The sequence below is a fragment of the Lissotriton helveticus genome, chromosome 8 (genome assembly GCF_964261635.1).
Source record: "Lissotriton helveticus chromosome 8, aLisHel1.1, whole genome shotgun sequence".
NCBI lineage: Eukaryota > Metazoa > Chordata > Amphibia > Caudata > Salamandridae > Lissotriton > Lissotriton helveticus.
Window position 1 is genome coordinate 1,584,822,528 of NC_136069.1, and position 16,854 is coordinate 1,584,839,381.

The following is a 16,854-nucleotide window of genomic DNA, read 5'->3' on the forward strand; positions in this document are numbered from 1 at the left end:
TGCACCACACTCACACAGTAACACAATGAATACACGGCAAAAGATTATTATATTCTGAACAAAACAAGACCAAAGTGACAATAATCCAATGAAAACAAGTTGAGATATTGAATTTTAAAACAATAAATGCGGTAAAGCACTTAGAGGAAAGTAGCACTAAAAAGGTGACTTTAGGTCATGCTGGATGGGGGTAAAGTCAAAGTTCGGGTCAATCGTTTTGGAGCGCTGGCCAGCTACAGGATCCACGCAGGCTCTAGTGAACAAATTACCTTTCCTGATCGCAAGCAGTAAGATACTTTGATGGCGAGGCCTGGGAGTGCAAGATGCGCCGATCCTCTTTTCGCAGTAAAGGCAATGTATCATTTCTAAAGACAGGTACTGGAGTCGAGAGGCAATTAGCCATGCACTGGATTCTGCCACGCATTCAAAGGGATGTGTTGATCTCACCAAACTGCAAAGGTGGCGATACGTTCTCCAATGCAATGATCTCTGGAGGCAAAGAGCTGCTTCTGCAGAAATATGCGGATTTTCCTCCCACAACCAGGGCAATGCCTCCTTCAAACAGACAGAAGAGATGTTTAAATCTGTGTTGCAAGTATCAGGCCACTTGCCGTGAGCCAGGCACAGCCGCAGGGGAAGAAACTTCGATTTCCCTAAGTCTCAAGCAACAGGAGGAAAGCCAAGAAGCCATTGGAGATCACTTGGAGTGAAGGCAGAGTTCAGCTCTCCTTCAGCAGAGTCTGAGAGCAGCATACAGCAGGGCAACAAACAGAAAAGCAGGCCTTCCAGATCAGCAGTCCAGATGAGCCCTTTAAGCAGCATAGTAGTTCTTTTGGCAGCGCTTCAGTTACAATTCCAGTAGTGTCTGATTTTAGGGCTACAGAGCAGAGACCCAGTACTTATACCCAAACGTGCCATGTCATGTAGTTCCTATAAACCAATATAGGATCTGAACGTTTCAACAACATAGACTGTGGGATTGGTGTTCTAGTGTAAAATAGATGTGCTGAAACAACCATCAGACAGAAACAGATATAAATTATTATAGGCACCAACAGAGTAAAAGGATGGTAGATTGCTACCATAGTGCTAAATAATGAATTCACGCAAGTATGAAAGTACATGACAGTAAATATGCGTACTCCTGCAACGCAACCCTAACTAGATGTACCTAAGTGTACCTAGCATGTATGTAGATGTAGAGCTAAGAATCCCTCTAGGATAAAGTCCACCCCATTACCTGAAGTGAGAGACCATGGGACCCCGTCTTGGGGGCCGATTATGATATCGGTTTTCCCGCATCCTCCGGGCCAGCGGAAGCCACCGCCGGCCCGGAGGATGCGGGAAAACAGCTGCGGACTGAAAAAAGACCCCCTGCCAGATTAGGATGACTGGGGGATCTTTTTTCGGTCCGCAGCTTTTCCGCTGCGGTCGCCTTCCGACCGTGGCGGAAAAGCTATAACATGGCTGGCGGTGTCTATCAGACATCGCCAGCCATATTATGATGGTGTAATATGTATGCTTTTCCGCTGCGGCTTTTCCACCGTGGAAAAGCAGACGGACCTTCACTTCGGGGGCCCGTTGCGGGACCCCTGGGTGAAGGGGGTGCACATAGGGGGTACCTATGGTACCCCCCTGCATTTGCGTGAACAAAGCAGCAGGCACCGCGCGGTGCCTGCCGCTTTGTGCACACAAATGCAGTGCATGTATTTTTAACATTGCGGCGGGTGCAGCTTAAAGCTGCACCTGCCTGTAAAGTTGTATATGCAGGAAATTGTAGATAAGATGTAGTTTATTCATAGAAACACAGGAGCAAGGTAGGTAACATCCTACACAGGTCTTCTTCCTCAGCAACTGCTCCTGTTGCTAGGAAGGGATCTAGGATACAATGGAATCTATAGAGATAATTCTAACAGGTCTTAAAGAAACAACATAACACATCTTCCCCTTTATAATAATTAAAAAGAAAAGAAATAAATTAAAGAAAACAAAATTATTAACATACAAAATCTTCTAACCACTTAGGTTTAGAGCAAACACGTTTCCGGTTCATGGACACATCACTGTTACAAAAGGTTTCATCATTGACAGTTGTAAGATCTGAAACTTGCTTAGATGGAAAAGTATCAAGTGAAGTACACATATTGGAAACACTGGGAGAAGAATCTACAACATCAGTATTGTTACCACCATCTGAAATATCGGAATTGGAATTGGTGATGGGAAGATCTTCAGATATACTGAAACCTCCATGATCCTCGCAATGAAAAGATTGAGGAGCAGGCAAGTTATCAGGTAAATCAACAGAGTCCTTCATAACATTCTTTTTGCCTCTGTAAATAGCAATTCTTTTAAGGTTCCACACTTTACCGTCACTTAAAAGAACTGCATTGCGTAAGATTTTTTTAATCATCAAGGGTTCCGAAAACTGGGATTCCCCTTTGCGAACTCTCCAGGGCTTCTTTACTTTGACCCACATACCAACACTTACGTTTGTAGTACTGGAACAACATTTCTTATCAAATTTTTTTTATATTCTAGGTGTTTATCAATCACATTAGATCTAACTTTACTCATGCATATATCTAAACAAGATTTCTTGTGCAGCCAATTGGGATTACATTTGGTCCTCGCAACTCGACCCCTCATAATTTCAAATGGTGACATCTTTAAAGCATCATGAATGTTGGTTCGGTAAGACCACACAGCCTTAAAAACAGATGTCTCCCAATCCTCTCCATTTTGATTAGCAATTTGAATGGCATTTTTTAGAACTCTATTGAACCTCTCGCAAAGTCCGTTACCACTGGGGTTATAAAGCGAGGTAGTTTTATGAACAATACCAACTCTATCAAAATATGACTGAGTTAATTTAGAAGTAAATTGGACCCCGTTATCACTAATGATCTGGTTGGGAAGACCCTCTTCAATAAAAACGTTATCAATAAAATCTAGTACTGATGAAGAATCAACTTTATCAACTATTGTAATGCTAGGCCATCTTGAAAATACATCTATCATAGAAATTATAAACTTGTGATCCATCCCTATTGGTCCCATAATGTCAATTGCTACGGTATGCCATGGGCCATCCGGTATCAAGGGTTCACACATGTCAGGTTTAAGAGTGTTAAGTACCTTGTCTGAATTGGAACAAGTAACACATTCTCTAACAATTCTTTCTGTAAGGACATCAATTCCTGGCCACCAATACCATTGTTTGACATTTTGTTTGGTTTTAACAATACCACAATGGTCTTTGTGACACAATTTGATAATACTATTTCTCAAAGCCAAAGGAGGAACAGCTCTGTCACCTCGAAAAATAGTATCATCACAAACAGTAAGCTCATTTCTAACTTCCCAGTATGGTCTTAAATCAGGCAAAATTTCTTTCTTTCCCGACCACCCATCATGAATAAAAGAAATAACTGAATTTAAAGTTTTATCTTTTAAATATTGCTCTCTCCATAACTTTTTTTCAATGCAAAAGGGATTATTGTCAAGAATATAAGCAATGTGAAAAGAGTCCCATTCATTCATCTCACATTCATATAAATCAGTAGGCATGCGAGAAAGAAAATCGGCAATGACATTGCTTTTCCCTGGAAAATACACAACCTTGATTATAAAATCCTGTAAACGCATGGAAAATCTAGCTATTCTAGCTGTAGCATTGTAAAGGCCTTCGGTGGTAAGAAGTTTGGTAAGGGGTTTATGGTCAGATCTTACTGTACATTCTTTTCCCCATATAAAACTACGAAAATGCTCAAGGGCCCAAACCACAGCTAAAGTTTCCTTTTCTATAACCGAAAACTTGCTTTCAGGAACAGATAAGGCTCTAGAAGCGAATGCAACAACGCGTTCTTTACCTAAACCATCAATCTGAGAAAGAACGCCGCCCAGACCTTTGTTGCTGGCGTCAACAGTGATCACCGATTTGAGATCTAAATCGAAGGGGCATAAAACAGGAGCATTAATAATGTCTAACTTGATACTGTTGAACTCATTCTCGCAAGAAGAGGACCAATCAAATTTAACTTTGCTTTTCAAAAGTTGTCTAATATTGAAAACTTTACTTGAATTTTTTTTTAATAAATTTTGAATAAAATTCTACCATCCCTAAGAATGACCTTACATCATCCTTGCATGTGGGAGGAGGAGCTTCTTTTATGGCATCCACCAATTTGGGTTTGGTTGAAACACCGTCACCACATAAAACGTGACCAAGATAAGTTACAGACCCAACAGCAAAATTGCATTTGGAGAATTCAATGGTCAAGCCTTTTTCTTCTAGAATGCCTAAAACTTCTTCTAGAACAGAATTATGTTCATCTATGTCCTCACCGTAAACCAGAATATCATCTTGAAAACATTTAACCTTAGGATGTTTTCCAAATAACTGATGCATAATGCGTTGAAAGATGGCTGCAGCAGACGCTAAGCCAAATGGCATGCGTTTAAATTGGAAACACCCCATGGGGGTAATAAACGCAGTTAAATGTTTACTTTCAGTGTCTAGAGAAATCTGATGGTATGCAGCAGATAAGTCAATTGTGGAAAAAACTTTAGCTCCATTGACTGAAGCTAACATCTCAGAAATTTTTGGTAAGGGAAATTTATCTATTACAATATTTTCATTTAAATGGCGAAGATCGACACACAGACGGATTTTGCCATTGGTACGTCGTGCGACAACAACTGGTGAAATCCAATTTGAAGACTCAATTGGTTCAATGATGTCTTCTTTAACTAATTTTTCTAGTTTCTTTTCAACGTCATCTCGAACTAAAATGGGAATGTTCCTGGCCTTGAAGGTTTTGGGATTGGCATCTTCTTTCAAAACAATATGGTGGGAAAATCCTTTAAAATTGCCTATTTTCCCACTAAAAACTCTAGGAAATTTTTTAAGTACAGATTCACCAATCTTTGTTCCTTCATTAACAACTAAAACAGGATCTGGACTATTGGGGTTCAAAATAATATCTAAATCCCACTGATCCTTCCATCCAAGAACTGAAGGTCCAAGTTTTGCTACATACAATTTGCCGAAAGATTCTCTACCTTTAAATCTAAACTTCAAAGGTTTGTAACCAATCACATCAATTTTACCGCCTGAAAACCCTTCGGCAGAAATATCAGGTGAATAGAGATCGTTTCCTAAGTAATGTACAAACTTCGAATTCCAGACACTTTCATTGATAATGGTATATGGGGAACCAGAGTCTGCATAAATGTCAATAGGGACCCCACCAATAAGCATATTACATATAGGCTTCTTAAGAACATTCCTTTTACCTGAGTCGTTAATATTAAAAATGTAAACCTTTTCGAGAGGTCTCAAGTTGCATTCATCATTCATTGAACAAGGTAATACATTTTTCACACAATCATCCTCAAGACGACAATGCATGACTTTGTTGGACAAATCTTCTTCATCACTGGAAGATGAATCATACACAACGTTAACTTTTTTGTTCTTAAGTCTATTACAAGCTCTTGAGTAATGCCCAATTAAGTTACAATTCGAGCATTTTTCTTTGATTGCAGGACAAAGCTTGTAATTGGCCAAATGTGAACTGCTGCCACACCGGAAGCATTGTAAATTATCAGTTTTTTTAAACTCAGGAGGTTTGTTTTTAGTTTGGATCTTTTGTTTATAGTTGGATTTGCTTTGAACTTTCGAAACAGTTTGATCAAGAGTGGATTTATGTACAAGAATAGCCTTTTCTTCGTTTTTGATTGCCTTAGCACTGCGACCTGAAAGTTCTGCCTTTCTGACGATAGCCAAAACGTCTTTGAGATCCGAATCACCATTTATCCAAAGTCTATCTTGAATAGAAGGATCAGAGGCATGCATAACTACTTGGTCGCGTATGAATTGTTCTTGTAAATGGTCAAATTTACAATCTTCGGCAATTTTTTGGAGTTCGGCAATATATACATCAATGTTCTCTCCGGGTTGTTGTTTCCTGTGAAAGAACTTGTAACGAGTAATGCCAATACAAACTTTTGGCGAAAAATGACTATCAAAGTCTTTCAGGATAATATCAAAAACGTTTGCATCACCACCTCCGCTACTCTTAGGCATTTCTTCATAAATTTTGAGACCACCAGTGCCTAATGAGTGTAAGAATAATTTCTTTTTTCTTTCAGGTTTCATTTTACCATCCTCATCTATGGTATCGATGAAGTTCATGAAATATGCCTTCCATTGGAGCCATTTCATACATGGTTCTAACCCAGAAGGCCAAAAAGGTTGAGGAGACTGTATGGTAAGATTTTGTGAAGTCATATTGAAAGTAAAATGATATTAATAAAAAGGTAAAGCTTACTTTTAAGTTCAGAGCTGGTGTCTAATGTAGTCTTCTTCACAGGTATACGAAGTTAACATGAAATGACATAAAATAATTAAAGCAGAACTAAAATTCGTCCTTATACTTGTGATAAAAACGTTAAAATAAGTTTCGTTTTAATTTTTTTAAGTAGCAGATATACTTTCAATTAAGGTATAACAAAATCCGCTTTCCGCTTTTAAAACCAGCAAGCGGTAGACTAGAAGTCTTTCTTCGTAGTTGTAAACAGAAGCGTTGTCATGGAGATGACAATTTGTTTGCTGTGCGTGCGTAGACGTCAACACGTACTTGGTATGCTCCGTTCGACGAAATTACATCACAAGCGGAAGACGCGAGTGAGCGAGGAATGGAGTGAAGGAGCAGAGCGTGTTGAGTAGGAGCGTGCTGAGATAACGGCAGCAAATCAAAAAATGCAAGTACAGATTGAGCGCTTCTGTATGTAAATTGATTGAATTGTAAAAGTCTTTGAAGTAGTAAGGCACAAGCGGAAAAGACTGTAACCGCTAGTTGATGCGCATAATAATCAAACTTTTGCTTCAAGCGATGCGCAGAAACGAGAAAAAAAAACTTTACTCACGAAGTTTTGTGAAGATCAGAATATCCTTAATTAAGGAGGTCGGAAAGACTTTAAAATTGAGGTGGATATCCTCTGTAGAATCAAGTTGCTAGGAGGCAATTTCTTTTAATTTCTTTTTTCAATGTATAAACGGAAGGAAAACGACGAGGAAAATTGAAAAAGAAATGGGTTCTTCAGATTCCTAGTGTTTCTTGAAGCCAAGTCGCCAAATTGTAAAGTTGTATATGCAGGAAATTGTAGATAAGATGTAGTTTATTCATAGAAACACAGGAGCAAGGTAGGTAACATCCTACACAGGTCTTCTTCCTCAGCAACTGCTCCTGTTGCTAGGAAGGGATCTAGGATACAATGGAATCTATAGAGATAATTCTAACAGGTCTTAAAGAAACAACATAACACCGCCGCAATGTTAAAGATTGAGGATGTGACCGTCACCCTGGCGGTCACATCCTAATTGCACTGGAGGGAATGCCGCAGCCCCTGCGGACGTTCCCTCCACCTCCGGGGTCGCGGACGGACGCAGGTCCGTCCGCGATCCTAATCGGCCCCTTGGTCATTAGATGGACACTCCACGAGGGATGTCGGACCACTGCGAGCTGGAGTGTCTACGTTTTCTCCTCTCCTTGCCCCAGCAAAGATATGGTGTTTATATATCCAAAGAGGTACCCTCAGGGGTTCTATCTTGCTGTGTCATGTCGGACTTAGGATGACGGAAGGAATAACCTGTATACCTAGTTATTATGCAGGAGATGGTAGTCCTGCTGAGTTTCCAAGAATCCTCATGCATAATGGATTAGGTTAGTTTTCAGGGAAAAACCCACATCCTGTAAGCAGGACCATAACTAGGTAAAAGGTCAGTCCCAAGAACCGTTATGTAGTGTAATGGTAGGGGAGAATATTGGTCAAAGGTTAGGTTGCTACCTGAGCCTTTATTGGGGTATGCCTATAAGAAATATAACAACCTTTGATGTGGTGTGACTTCAAGGTAGCTCTCTGAAGTGAACAAGTAACCCTTTCAACCTAGTCCTGTCTGCCAGGCTATCTGTGGTGAGTAATCACTCCTTTGTGTGGGGACAAGACACTGCCTATTCAAGTGAAATGTTAGCTCCACCCTTCCATCCTTCCCAGGTAAGGCCATGAGAATGCAGATATATGTAGAAGGGTACTAAGACACACTTATCGTTCCTGTGTTGTGGCTGTCTAGAGGAGATGCATGAAGTGTAGCTGTCACCCATCCCAGGCGTGTATTGGAGACAGGCTGCAAAGAACACATTGTAATAAGCATAGAGAAATGTCTACTTCTAAAAGTGGCATTTCTAAAATAGTAATGCCAAACCCAACTTTATCAATAAGGAGGATTTGTTGTTACCATTCCAAACACATGGGGCATGAGAAAACTATTCCTCTCTGATCAGGATTCAGAGCTTAAAAGTGTATTAAGGAACTTGTAATGCAAGCCCATGAGAGGAGTAGGCCTCACAGTAGTGAAAAACAAAATAGATTGCTTTTTATTGCCATGACATGCAAAACATACCACTACCTGTCCTACCATTCATTTAGACAGTACCCTTTCCTTAGGTATACCTAGGGCCTCCCTTAGGTGTGACTTATGTGTAATAAAAGGGAAAGTTTCAAGCTTGGTAAGATGTTTTAAATGCCAAGTGGTAGTGCCAGTAAACTGCATATACCAGCCCTGTAGAGCCAGGCCTGAAGCAGGATAGAAATGGAACTTCTGTGGATAGCACAACCAGTGCTGCAAGCCCACTAGTATTATTTAATTAACAGGCCCTGGGTATATGGTATACCACTTTACAAGGAACTTACAAGTAAAACAAATATGGCGAACAGGTGTAAATCAATTATACAATATTTAGAGAAGAGAGCACACACACTTTAGCACTGGTAAGTAGTGGTAAAGTGCCCAGAGTCCTAAAGCCAATAAAAAAGGTCAGAAAAAGAGGAGGAGGGTGGCAAAATGTTCAGAGAGGATCATTTCCCAACAACCCCCTACTGGGAACTCCAAACTAGACGATTGGTTGCTGTGTTTGATGTTCCACCCCACGTGCCTCTACGCTAACATTCACCAAGACACACGTTCACAGCAGAGCCTTTCCTGCAGATACATATTGGTGCAGACAGGTACAGCAGCAGTCTGGGCCAGCAGGAGCACACTTTGAAATAGTGTGCGCTGCTGCAGTAAAACACTTCACAATATGCCCCGCCTGTGCTAGTATGTGGACCCAAGGTTCAGCAACACCTTGAACACAACAATAGTGCTACCTTGAGCTTCATAAATTATTGAGCATCAGGAAGCAGCTAATTTGTATGCCCCGCTCCTACAAACAGCACCTCTGAGAGAGTCATATTTTACCTGCACATGGTCAGAGCACTACAACTGCTCTCTAAAAAAAAAGAAAAGAGCATTGTTTCATTTTACTTCTGCTGAAAGTAAGCAGAAAAGGAAGACAAAACTCTTGAGCAATAATGACAAAAGATGTAGCCTACCACCTGATACAGTATGATTGACAGGCATGTGCACAATCCCCCAGAAGTGCGGCTCTAGAAATGAATACAGTACATTATAAAAGATGCCATACATCTCACCCTCCACCACTCAGAAGCAAAACTGACAGTGAAGTAAAAAGTTTTTTGGGGGGGAAAGTGGACCTCTAAGAGTGTATTAGATCCAGCTGAGTAGATTCCTAATGACCAACTGGAGGAACAAGACTGCCGGCTGATGCTCTCTGAGGTATAACTGTTAGTGGCTACTGGAGGTGAGCTCTTGCTAAAGTGCAAGGAGATGTAATGATTTAACAATACAATTTCAAAAATCTCCAAAAAGGCTATGAAAGCATTTATGAGTACAGGAAGCAGGACTATAGGAGTTCTCGTTTACATACTATTACATGCATTTGTGAAACTGTCCAAAAATGTCCAACTTCTTATTAGTAAAAGTGTATAACCCTTTCTTTTTGTACTATTTATAAACATGACTGAAGGCTCAATTTTTAGATGTTTTGAGGCCAATTCACCAGGACACATAAAATAATAGTTCTTTACGTATTTCAAAATGCCCTGGTGATAGACCTCAAAATCATACTAGTAGATGAGATAATAGAATGTCAATTTAAAAGCTGCAGAGGAACCAAATAGATATTTCTTCCCTCCCTTAGTCCGCTGTCCTGTGTACATAAATATGATTTCTCTCTTTCTGAATAGTTCAAAACACAAACACATCTATGACACCATTTTGGAAGTTCAATATGCTAAACTGGGCCGCTTGTAAGAGTAACTCATACAAATTAGAATCTTTGGGCCTGATTCACAAAGGGCCTCCGCACTTGTGGCTGAGGCCCCACAATTGTGGGGAAATATCCACACTCGAGGTTGAATCTATGCAATGAGAATTCTCATTGCGGACATTCCGCCGGAGTGCGGAGACTCCCCCACAATTGCGGGACCTCTGCCACAAGTGCGGAGGCCCTTTGTGAATCAGGCCCTTTGTGCGTAATTCTGTTTGATCGCCCATTATAAATCTGCCATAATCATACTCCACCTTTTAAGAAATCCCTCTTCTTAGTTTCATGGTCTCTATTTTCAGATTTTACCTGAAAAAAACAAATATTTTCTATCTAATTTTGACATTATGAAATACCTGTCTTCATGAGCCATCCTCCTGCTCCTGGAGTGACATGTTTTAGGGTAATGGAGCTACCTATTGGTGCACAACCAGACATGAGCATTATGGGCCACTTGTATCAAGCATTTTTGCGTTCGCAAATGAGTAAATTCCCTGACTTGTCCATGCTTTTTACATGTACCAAACCTATTTTGCCTTTCGATAACCTGTTACTGAATCGCAAAATGGGTTTGCGATTCGGTATGTGGAAGGGGCGTGTTTAGGGCGTCCCTTCCAAATATTGAATAACTGCGGTAGGTATGAATGTTTTATGACCTTGAATATAGTCGCAAAACATTCACATTTTCCACCAACTACCAGTTGGTGGTAACCCATTCACGAACGGGAAGAAGACCACTGCCTGCTCTTAAAAAATGAAAAGTGAACTATTCATTTATTTTTAAAGGCAACCTGTTTTCCTTTAAGGAAAACGGGCAGCAATTAAAAAGAAAAAGATTGCTTTTTTGCTAAGCACTCACGGACATGGTGGATTTAGAGATTCCTAGTGGGTCGCAAATTGTGAACTACCTCATTAATATTAATGAGGTAGGCCGATTTGCGACCCTCTACAAATCTCTATTTGAAACTCTTGGAGTTTCATACATTTGTAATAGCGATTACCTAATTGTGAATCGCAGAAAATTGCAATTGAGTAATCACTATTACAAATGTTAATACATGTGGTCCTATGTCTACAGATCAAGGGTTTGGCTCAATTTTAGAACTTATCAAGTCATATCCCTTCCCGAGCATATAGATAGATTACTCAAAACAAGTGAAATCATCATTAAAGAAAAGAAAGCAAATATGACAAGCTACTTAAATAAGCTAATTATTTGCACTCAGTTTGGCTGAAAAATCACAATCTGTCCCCCTTTTTGAACAATGCTGAATCCATGGTTGAGCAAGGAAAGGTAGAATGGGAGTGCAAACCTGTGACAGGGAAATACCCATCCAATAGGGGAGATAGGAGTGTATTGAAAAATTGAAAAAGGCAGGTATATCATAGGGAATATTGTAAAGTGCAAGAGATAAGAGACACACAAGATATATGAGGTCTCCTATAACATAACATGACGAAAAGGGCTAATTTATTAAAAGAGAAAGGGCTGATTAGAATGAACTTGACATTTTGAACAGAGAGAAAGATTAGAACTTAATTGCACAATATTTGCTACAAATTCATAAATCGAATTGTGGATTGTTGTAGAATTTCCATGGCTGTAACAGAGAGGATTAGTGATATGAAAAATAAGAAAGTACATTCTAAAATTTGGGACATGGGCATTGGAGAAGGTGGTTGCTTGCTTGCTATAGAGGACTAACGTGAAAAAAGTAATAATTAACTGGAGAAAAGTAAGGCTATGGCATTAGTCTCATATTTTGCAGAGTGGATTCAGATATACACTATTAGATGATTTTTTTGAAAAGCTTTATTAGTCGCTTTTGCTTATGAATGTACATTTCAGTTCTTTGGGTGATATTGTGGCACTACACAACAACGCTGAAACAAAGTCAAAACCACTTGTCATTTGAGTTTTATTATTACAGACAAGCCATAAACAGTAAACATGCATGTGCGAAAAACATTGAAAAACGCGGTAGATTCACAGTTTCACAGATTACAGACTACAGACATTGGGTGATACATTTAATAAAATATACTCTGTTTGATATAATTAATTCCAATTTATATTTCTTTCTCCACAATGAAAAATACTTAAAGGATGCTTGGCTTATCTAAAATGAAGTTGCTCACCTAAACCCAGCCCCACACTGTAAACTATCTATTATGACAGTCACTGAACTATGGGATATCTTCAAAGATATCAGTCAGGGAAACCACCACTTGCCATCTTCACAGAGTCTTCCAAACCCATAGACAGTCTAGCACTGGAGACTGACATACTAGAGTATTTTTTAAATCTCAAATGAGGAGATCAAGTCTTGATAAGACCATTTCACCTAGTTTTTTTTTAAATATGCATGCCATCCCCCTTGGACATCTAACTTCACACTGAACACTTCACATTAAGTTCTACAGAGGCCACATCATCCAGGAATACCAGTTCAGTATGGACCAGTACACACACAGCCACCATTCCTTCAGAAGGTTTCTCAACCATGGACCCCAATCTTTGCATATATTATCTCTTGTATGGACCTCTATTTCCGCAAAAGACCTCTAATAATAAGCAGTAGTTATGCAGAGACCAATAAGCACAGCATTGTGCATCCCTGCAAAGATAAGCTCACCATGAACACACAAGCTTGTAGAAACAACAAGCACCTGGCCAGACAAAACCTGTGAAACCAATGGAACCTTCCGCCCTTCCGCCAGCCAACTGCACGTACACATATTTTAAGTACTTAAGAGGGACTGCCCATCTTTTAAGGGAACACCCAGGCTACACACAGTCCCCACAGGTTTATGTGACTGCAAGACCAATACAATTTCAAAGCACTGCAGGAAAGTACTAATACTGTGGTGGGAGATCTTGACTTGTGGAAGGCCTCAAGTTAGATAACTAACATTGTGAAGCAAGCACTGTGAATGCCACAAAGAGTAAATGAAAAACTGTAGTGGCTATTTTGCACAACTTGCAGACCATAGTTTTTGCCCGTCAGGGTATAGTCAATATTGTATTTAGGTTACTTTGTAGCCTCCAGTCTTCATTTTAGTAAAGTGCTTTGACGAGGATCTCTGCTGCATCAAAAACATTATATAGCTAAAATAAAATCAATTATGCATGAAAATATAATCAAGGCAACCAATGAATACCAATATTCTACTTCAAAAGCAGTAGTTTGTGATAAATGTGTCCATGCTTACCCTCCTCGTGATACAACCAGCTTTACTTTAACTTTATATGACACTATGATTCCAAGAATCTCCTTGTTGGCTCCATCTCTTAATCTGGAAAGAATATAAAAGCACATCTGAAACAGGTCTTCTGGCCAAACAAAACATTAAAAACCAATGCCCAAATGTGCATTCATAGAACTATATTCATTCAAATAATCTATTTTCGATGGAAACTGGACAACAAAATAATCAATTTATAGACAAAATACACAACGTAGGTTAAACAGCCTTAAATATAGTATTATTGAATAAGATATTTTGGGCCTGATCTACAGCTTGGCAGATGAAGAAAGTCCGTAAGAGTGGCGGAGGATATTAAGTATACCACTCTAATGGATTACCATCCACCAAACTTATAGATTACTGGGAACCCAGCAGTGATCTCTGTACCTTGACAATAAAGGGCTGTCATACTGGTGCCTGTCTAGTTGCACAAAGTTTGGTGAACGGCCGCTGTCTGATTTAAGGTAATTTGTCAAACTTTACTAAAGTTTTATTTTTTTTAAACAAATTTGCAAAGTGGGAGTTTGTTACTGAAAAGCAAATAAATAATGACTACCTCATCCTAGAAGTTTTTTTCCCCAGGGTGTGTGAGTCATTGTTTGTTTTTTATCCTTTCCAACACCCCAAGTTTGTACCCAGAGGTGAAGAACAGAAAAAGAAGACACTGTTCACCATAAATAGTAAAACCCTTCCTCCAATGGCCTCTACAATGTTTAGCCATCTGAGGAAGCAGTCCGTTGAATGAGGCAACTGGGTCTCAGTCGATGGAAAGCAGGATATCCTCCCAACCTTAAATTGGGCTGGGGGGCATTTCTTTGGGGGGCAGGGTACTGCAACCCTTTCGTGATTTAGTACCCTGTCCATGATCTGTAAATTGGGCTGTTAGTAAGGATTATTCAGTTTCATCCTTTTCACTCAGCTCCCTCTTTTTCAATATATCTGTCCTCTTATTTCATTCCTCTTTGAATTCTTCCAAGATGTCCACCACCTTTACTCCACATTGAATTACCTATCTCCCTCTTCTGTTTCTACTTTTTCTGTGGGGGCTTCCCCTCAAGATGGCCTCCATAGACCTGTACTTTTTAATGACGCCTTCCTCATGATCTCAGGGACAATGGAATTTGAGGAGGACACTCAGCACACTGCTGGTCTATGTGCTTCATTTCATTGTACTTATCCTTTCAGTTCTTTATTCATGTATACAGGCTTATTCCTCACTCACTTTGCTCTGTCCTGTTGACCTGTCCTCTCATTTCAATTCTTTTAGGATTCTTTCAAAATGGCCGCCACCATTACTCTATATTTTACTACTTATCATTCTCCTTTCCTGTTTCAATTCCTCTCAAGATGGTCTCCATAGACCTATTCTATTTCAATGATTTCTTACTCATGGTGCCTAGGATGTTGGAATGTGTACAGGAAGCATTGTACTCTTCAATTCAGTTCTCCTACAGACTACATTATGGGTTGATTCCCATTTTCAGAATAATAGATTGTTAGCTACCTGTGCATCATTTTTGCTTTTTCCCTCGAGGGGACCACTTATTTTAGGTGGGCATGGTTGTTCTCCTAGAGTGTGCCCTAATCCTGGATGTGGAGGTAACCTTATTCCCAATTACCGATATTTGCCTTGCCATACATATTTCTGCATACCCGTTCTCATTAGAAGAAAGATTCTATGCCTGCTCGCCACCCTTTGCTGTGCCTTGGCATTCACCGCACTAACCCTCAATTTGGGTTTCCACCTTTTTCTGGTGGTGAGTTTCATTTAGTTTTACCGTAGTATGTTAAGAAACTTTTCTTTTATTAGGCTCATGTTTCTCCCTTTCCCTTCTTTTCCAATTAGTATCCTCTACACATGTGAGCATAGCATGGTGTGTTCTCACCTTATGTGTGCTTTCATTGTGTCAACCAATGCTCTACACCAATCTCTCTTATTTCTTTTCTTTTGCTTAGCTGACTCATCGGCTTTTCATATTGTTGGAGTCCTGATAATGATCCCTCACTTTAAGGGGATTAAAGCGACTTTAACTTTGTAATTTATGTACCATTCTTGCCTCTACCTATTGACTAGGGATGTAATTAATGTACTTGTGTATGTCACACTTATGCCATTTATTAATATTTGTGTGTCACGTTTATTAGGACTGAGCATGTTTTTAAAACTTAAACTCTCTTACTTCTGTTTAATTATTTTTTTAACTCATGTGTATGCATTTTCTAATATGTTATTCAAATATGTTACATTAATGGTTCTTATGATTTTTAACTAGGTTTAACTGTTGTTTAGACTATGTATGTTTACCCCAGGTCCCTTGTGATTTCAAGGTTACAATTGTGTTTCTTTGACGATAATTCAGGATAAAAAGCATACTATATATTTCAAAATCATTCAGTTATTTGACATACTAATGTCAAACAATACATACAAAGGATATGGAAGTAGGAAATATTTTAATTGTGCATTAAAACTATTCATATTTGATGCTTAAAAAAATATTTACTTTCAAAGAGTTTTGTGTGGCAAGAGAATAATATAGGGAAGTATTTCTCTATCCTTAAATTGTTATTCCCTTAGTACTAAGTATCTGATGGATATTCATGTAAGAGCGAGCCGTATTAGTTTGTCAACATTAAATATCTTAACTAAGAGATCTTCAGGGTTTGAACAGGGTTTAATTGTCTGAGATTGATGGATATATTTTGAATTAGTAGTGTGATAAATTTGTGAAATAATTTTTGACAGATTCATGAAGTTACACATTCACAATGTTGACCACGGTTTCAAAACTTTGTTTCCTAAAATAGTAGATGGAGCATGGTCCTACAAAAGAAAGGGATTTTGGAAGAACCCTTGCAAATCTTTTCTGAATAATTATCTTGCAATAAAGTGTTTTCCACAAGCAAAGATATGCAAAGGTGATGATATCTGCAACTTTGTGAAGTGACAACGCTTAGTTGGCAAACATATTATCTTGAACCCACACAATATTAGTGTATAATGGTGATGTTAATATAATGTTTTCTGCACAATAATATAGTTATATCAGCTGTAATGTGGTAATTATTCCTTTGCGAATTCTTGCAATTTGATGAAATCCAGATATACCACTGTTGTGCAAACAGGGATAGACAATGGTAGAAAGAGTACCAGTCCAATCTGTTTTAATTCTAATAACCTGTTCCTTGAAATGTTGAACGTAGAGGACCTGATTCATATGTGTAAGATTTATGCCTTGAAGAACTTGTAATGAAATGTGTAACTATATGACATATGTGTGTGTGATATACTCACAGCTGAGTAACCTACTCACACACACTTTTGAGATATAGCCTATCTCAGACTGTGCAAGTTGTCAGTTGTTTGTTAAAG

General features: G+C 39.1%; 1 protein-coding gene across 5 annotated transcripts in view; it reads right to left on the reverse strand.

Annotated features, from left to right (window-relative positions):
* ARRB1 (arrestin beta 1) overlaps window positions 1-16,854 on the reverse strand; it is an 841,034-nt gene that overhangs the window by 36,050 nt on the left and 788,130 nt on the right. For all 5 annotated transcript variants that reach the window (XM_078658595.1, XM_078658596.1, XM_078658593.1 and 2 more), the window contains one exon: window positions 13,446-13,529. In XM_078658595.1, coding sequence (XP_078514721.1) covers window positions 13,446-13,529 — 84 coding nt within the window. The remainder of the gene's footprint in view (window positions 1-13,445; window positions 13,530-16,854) is intronic.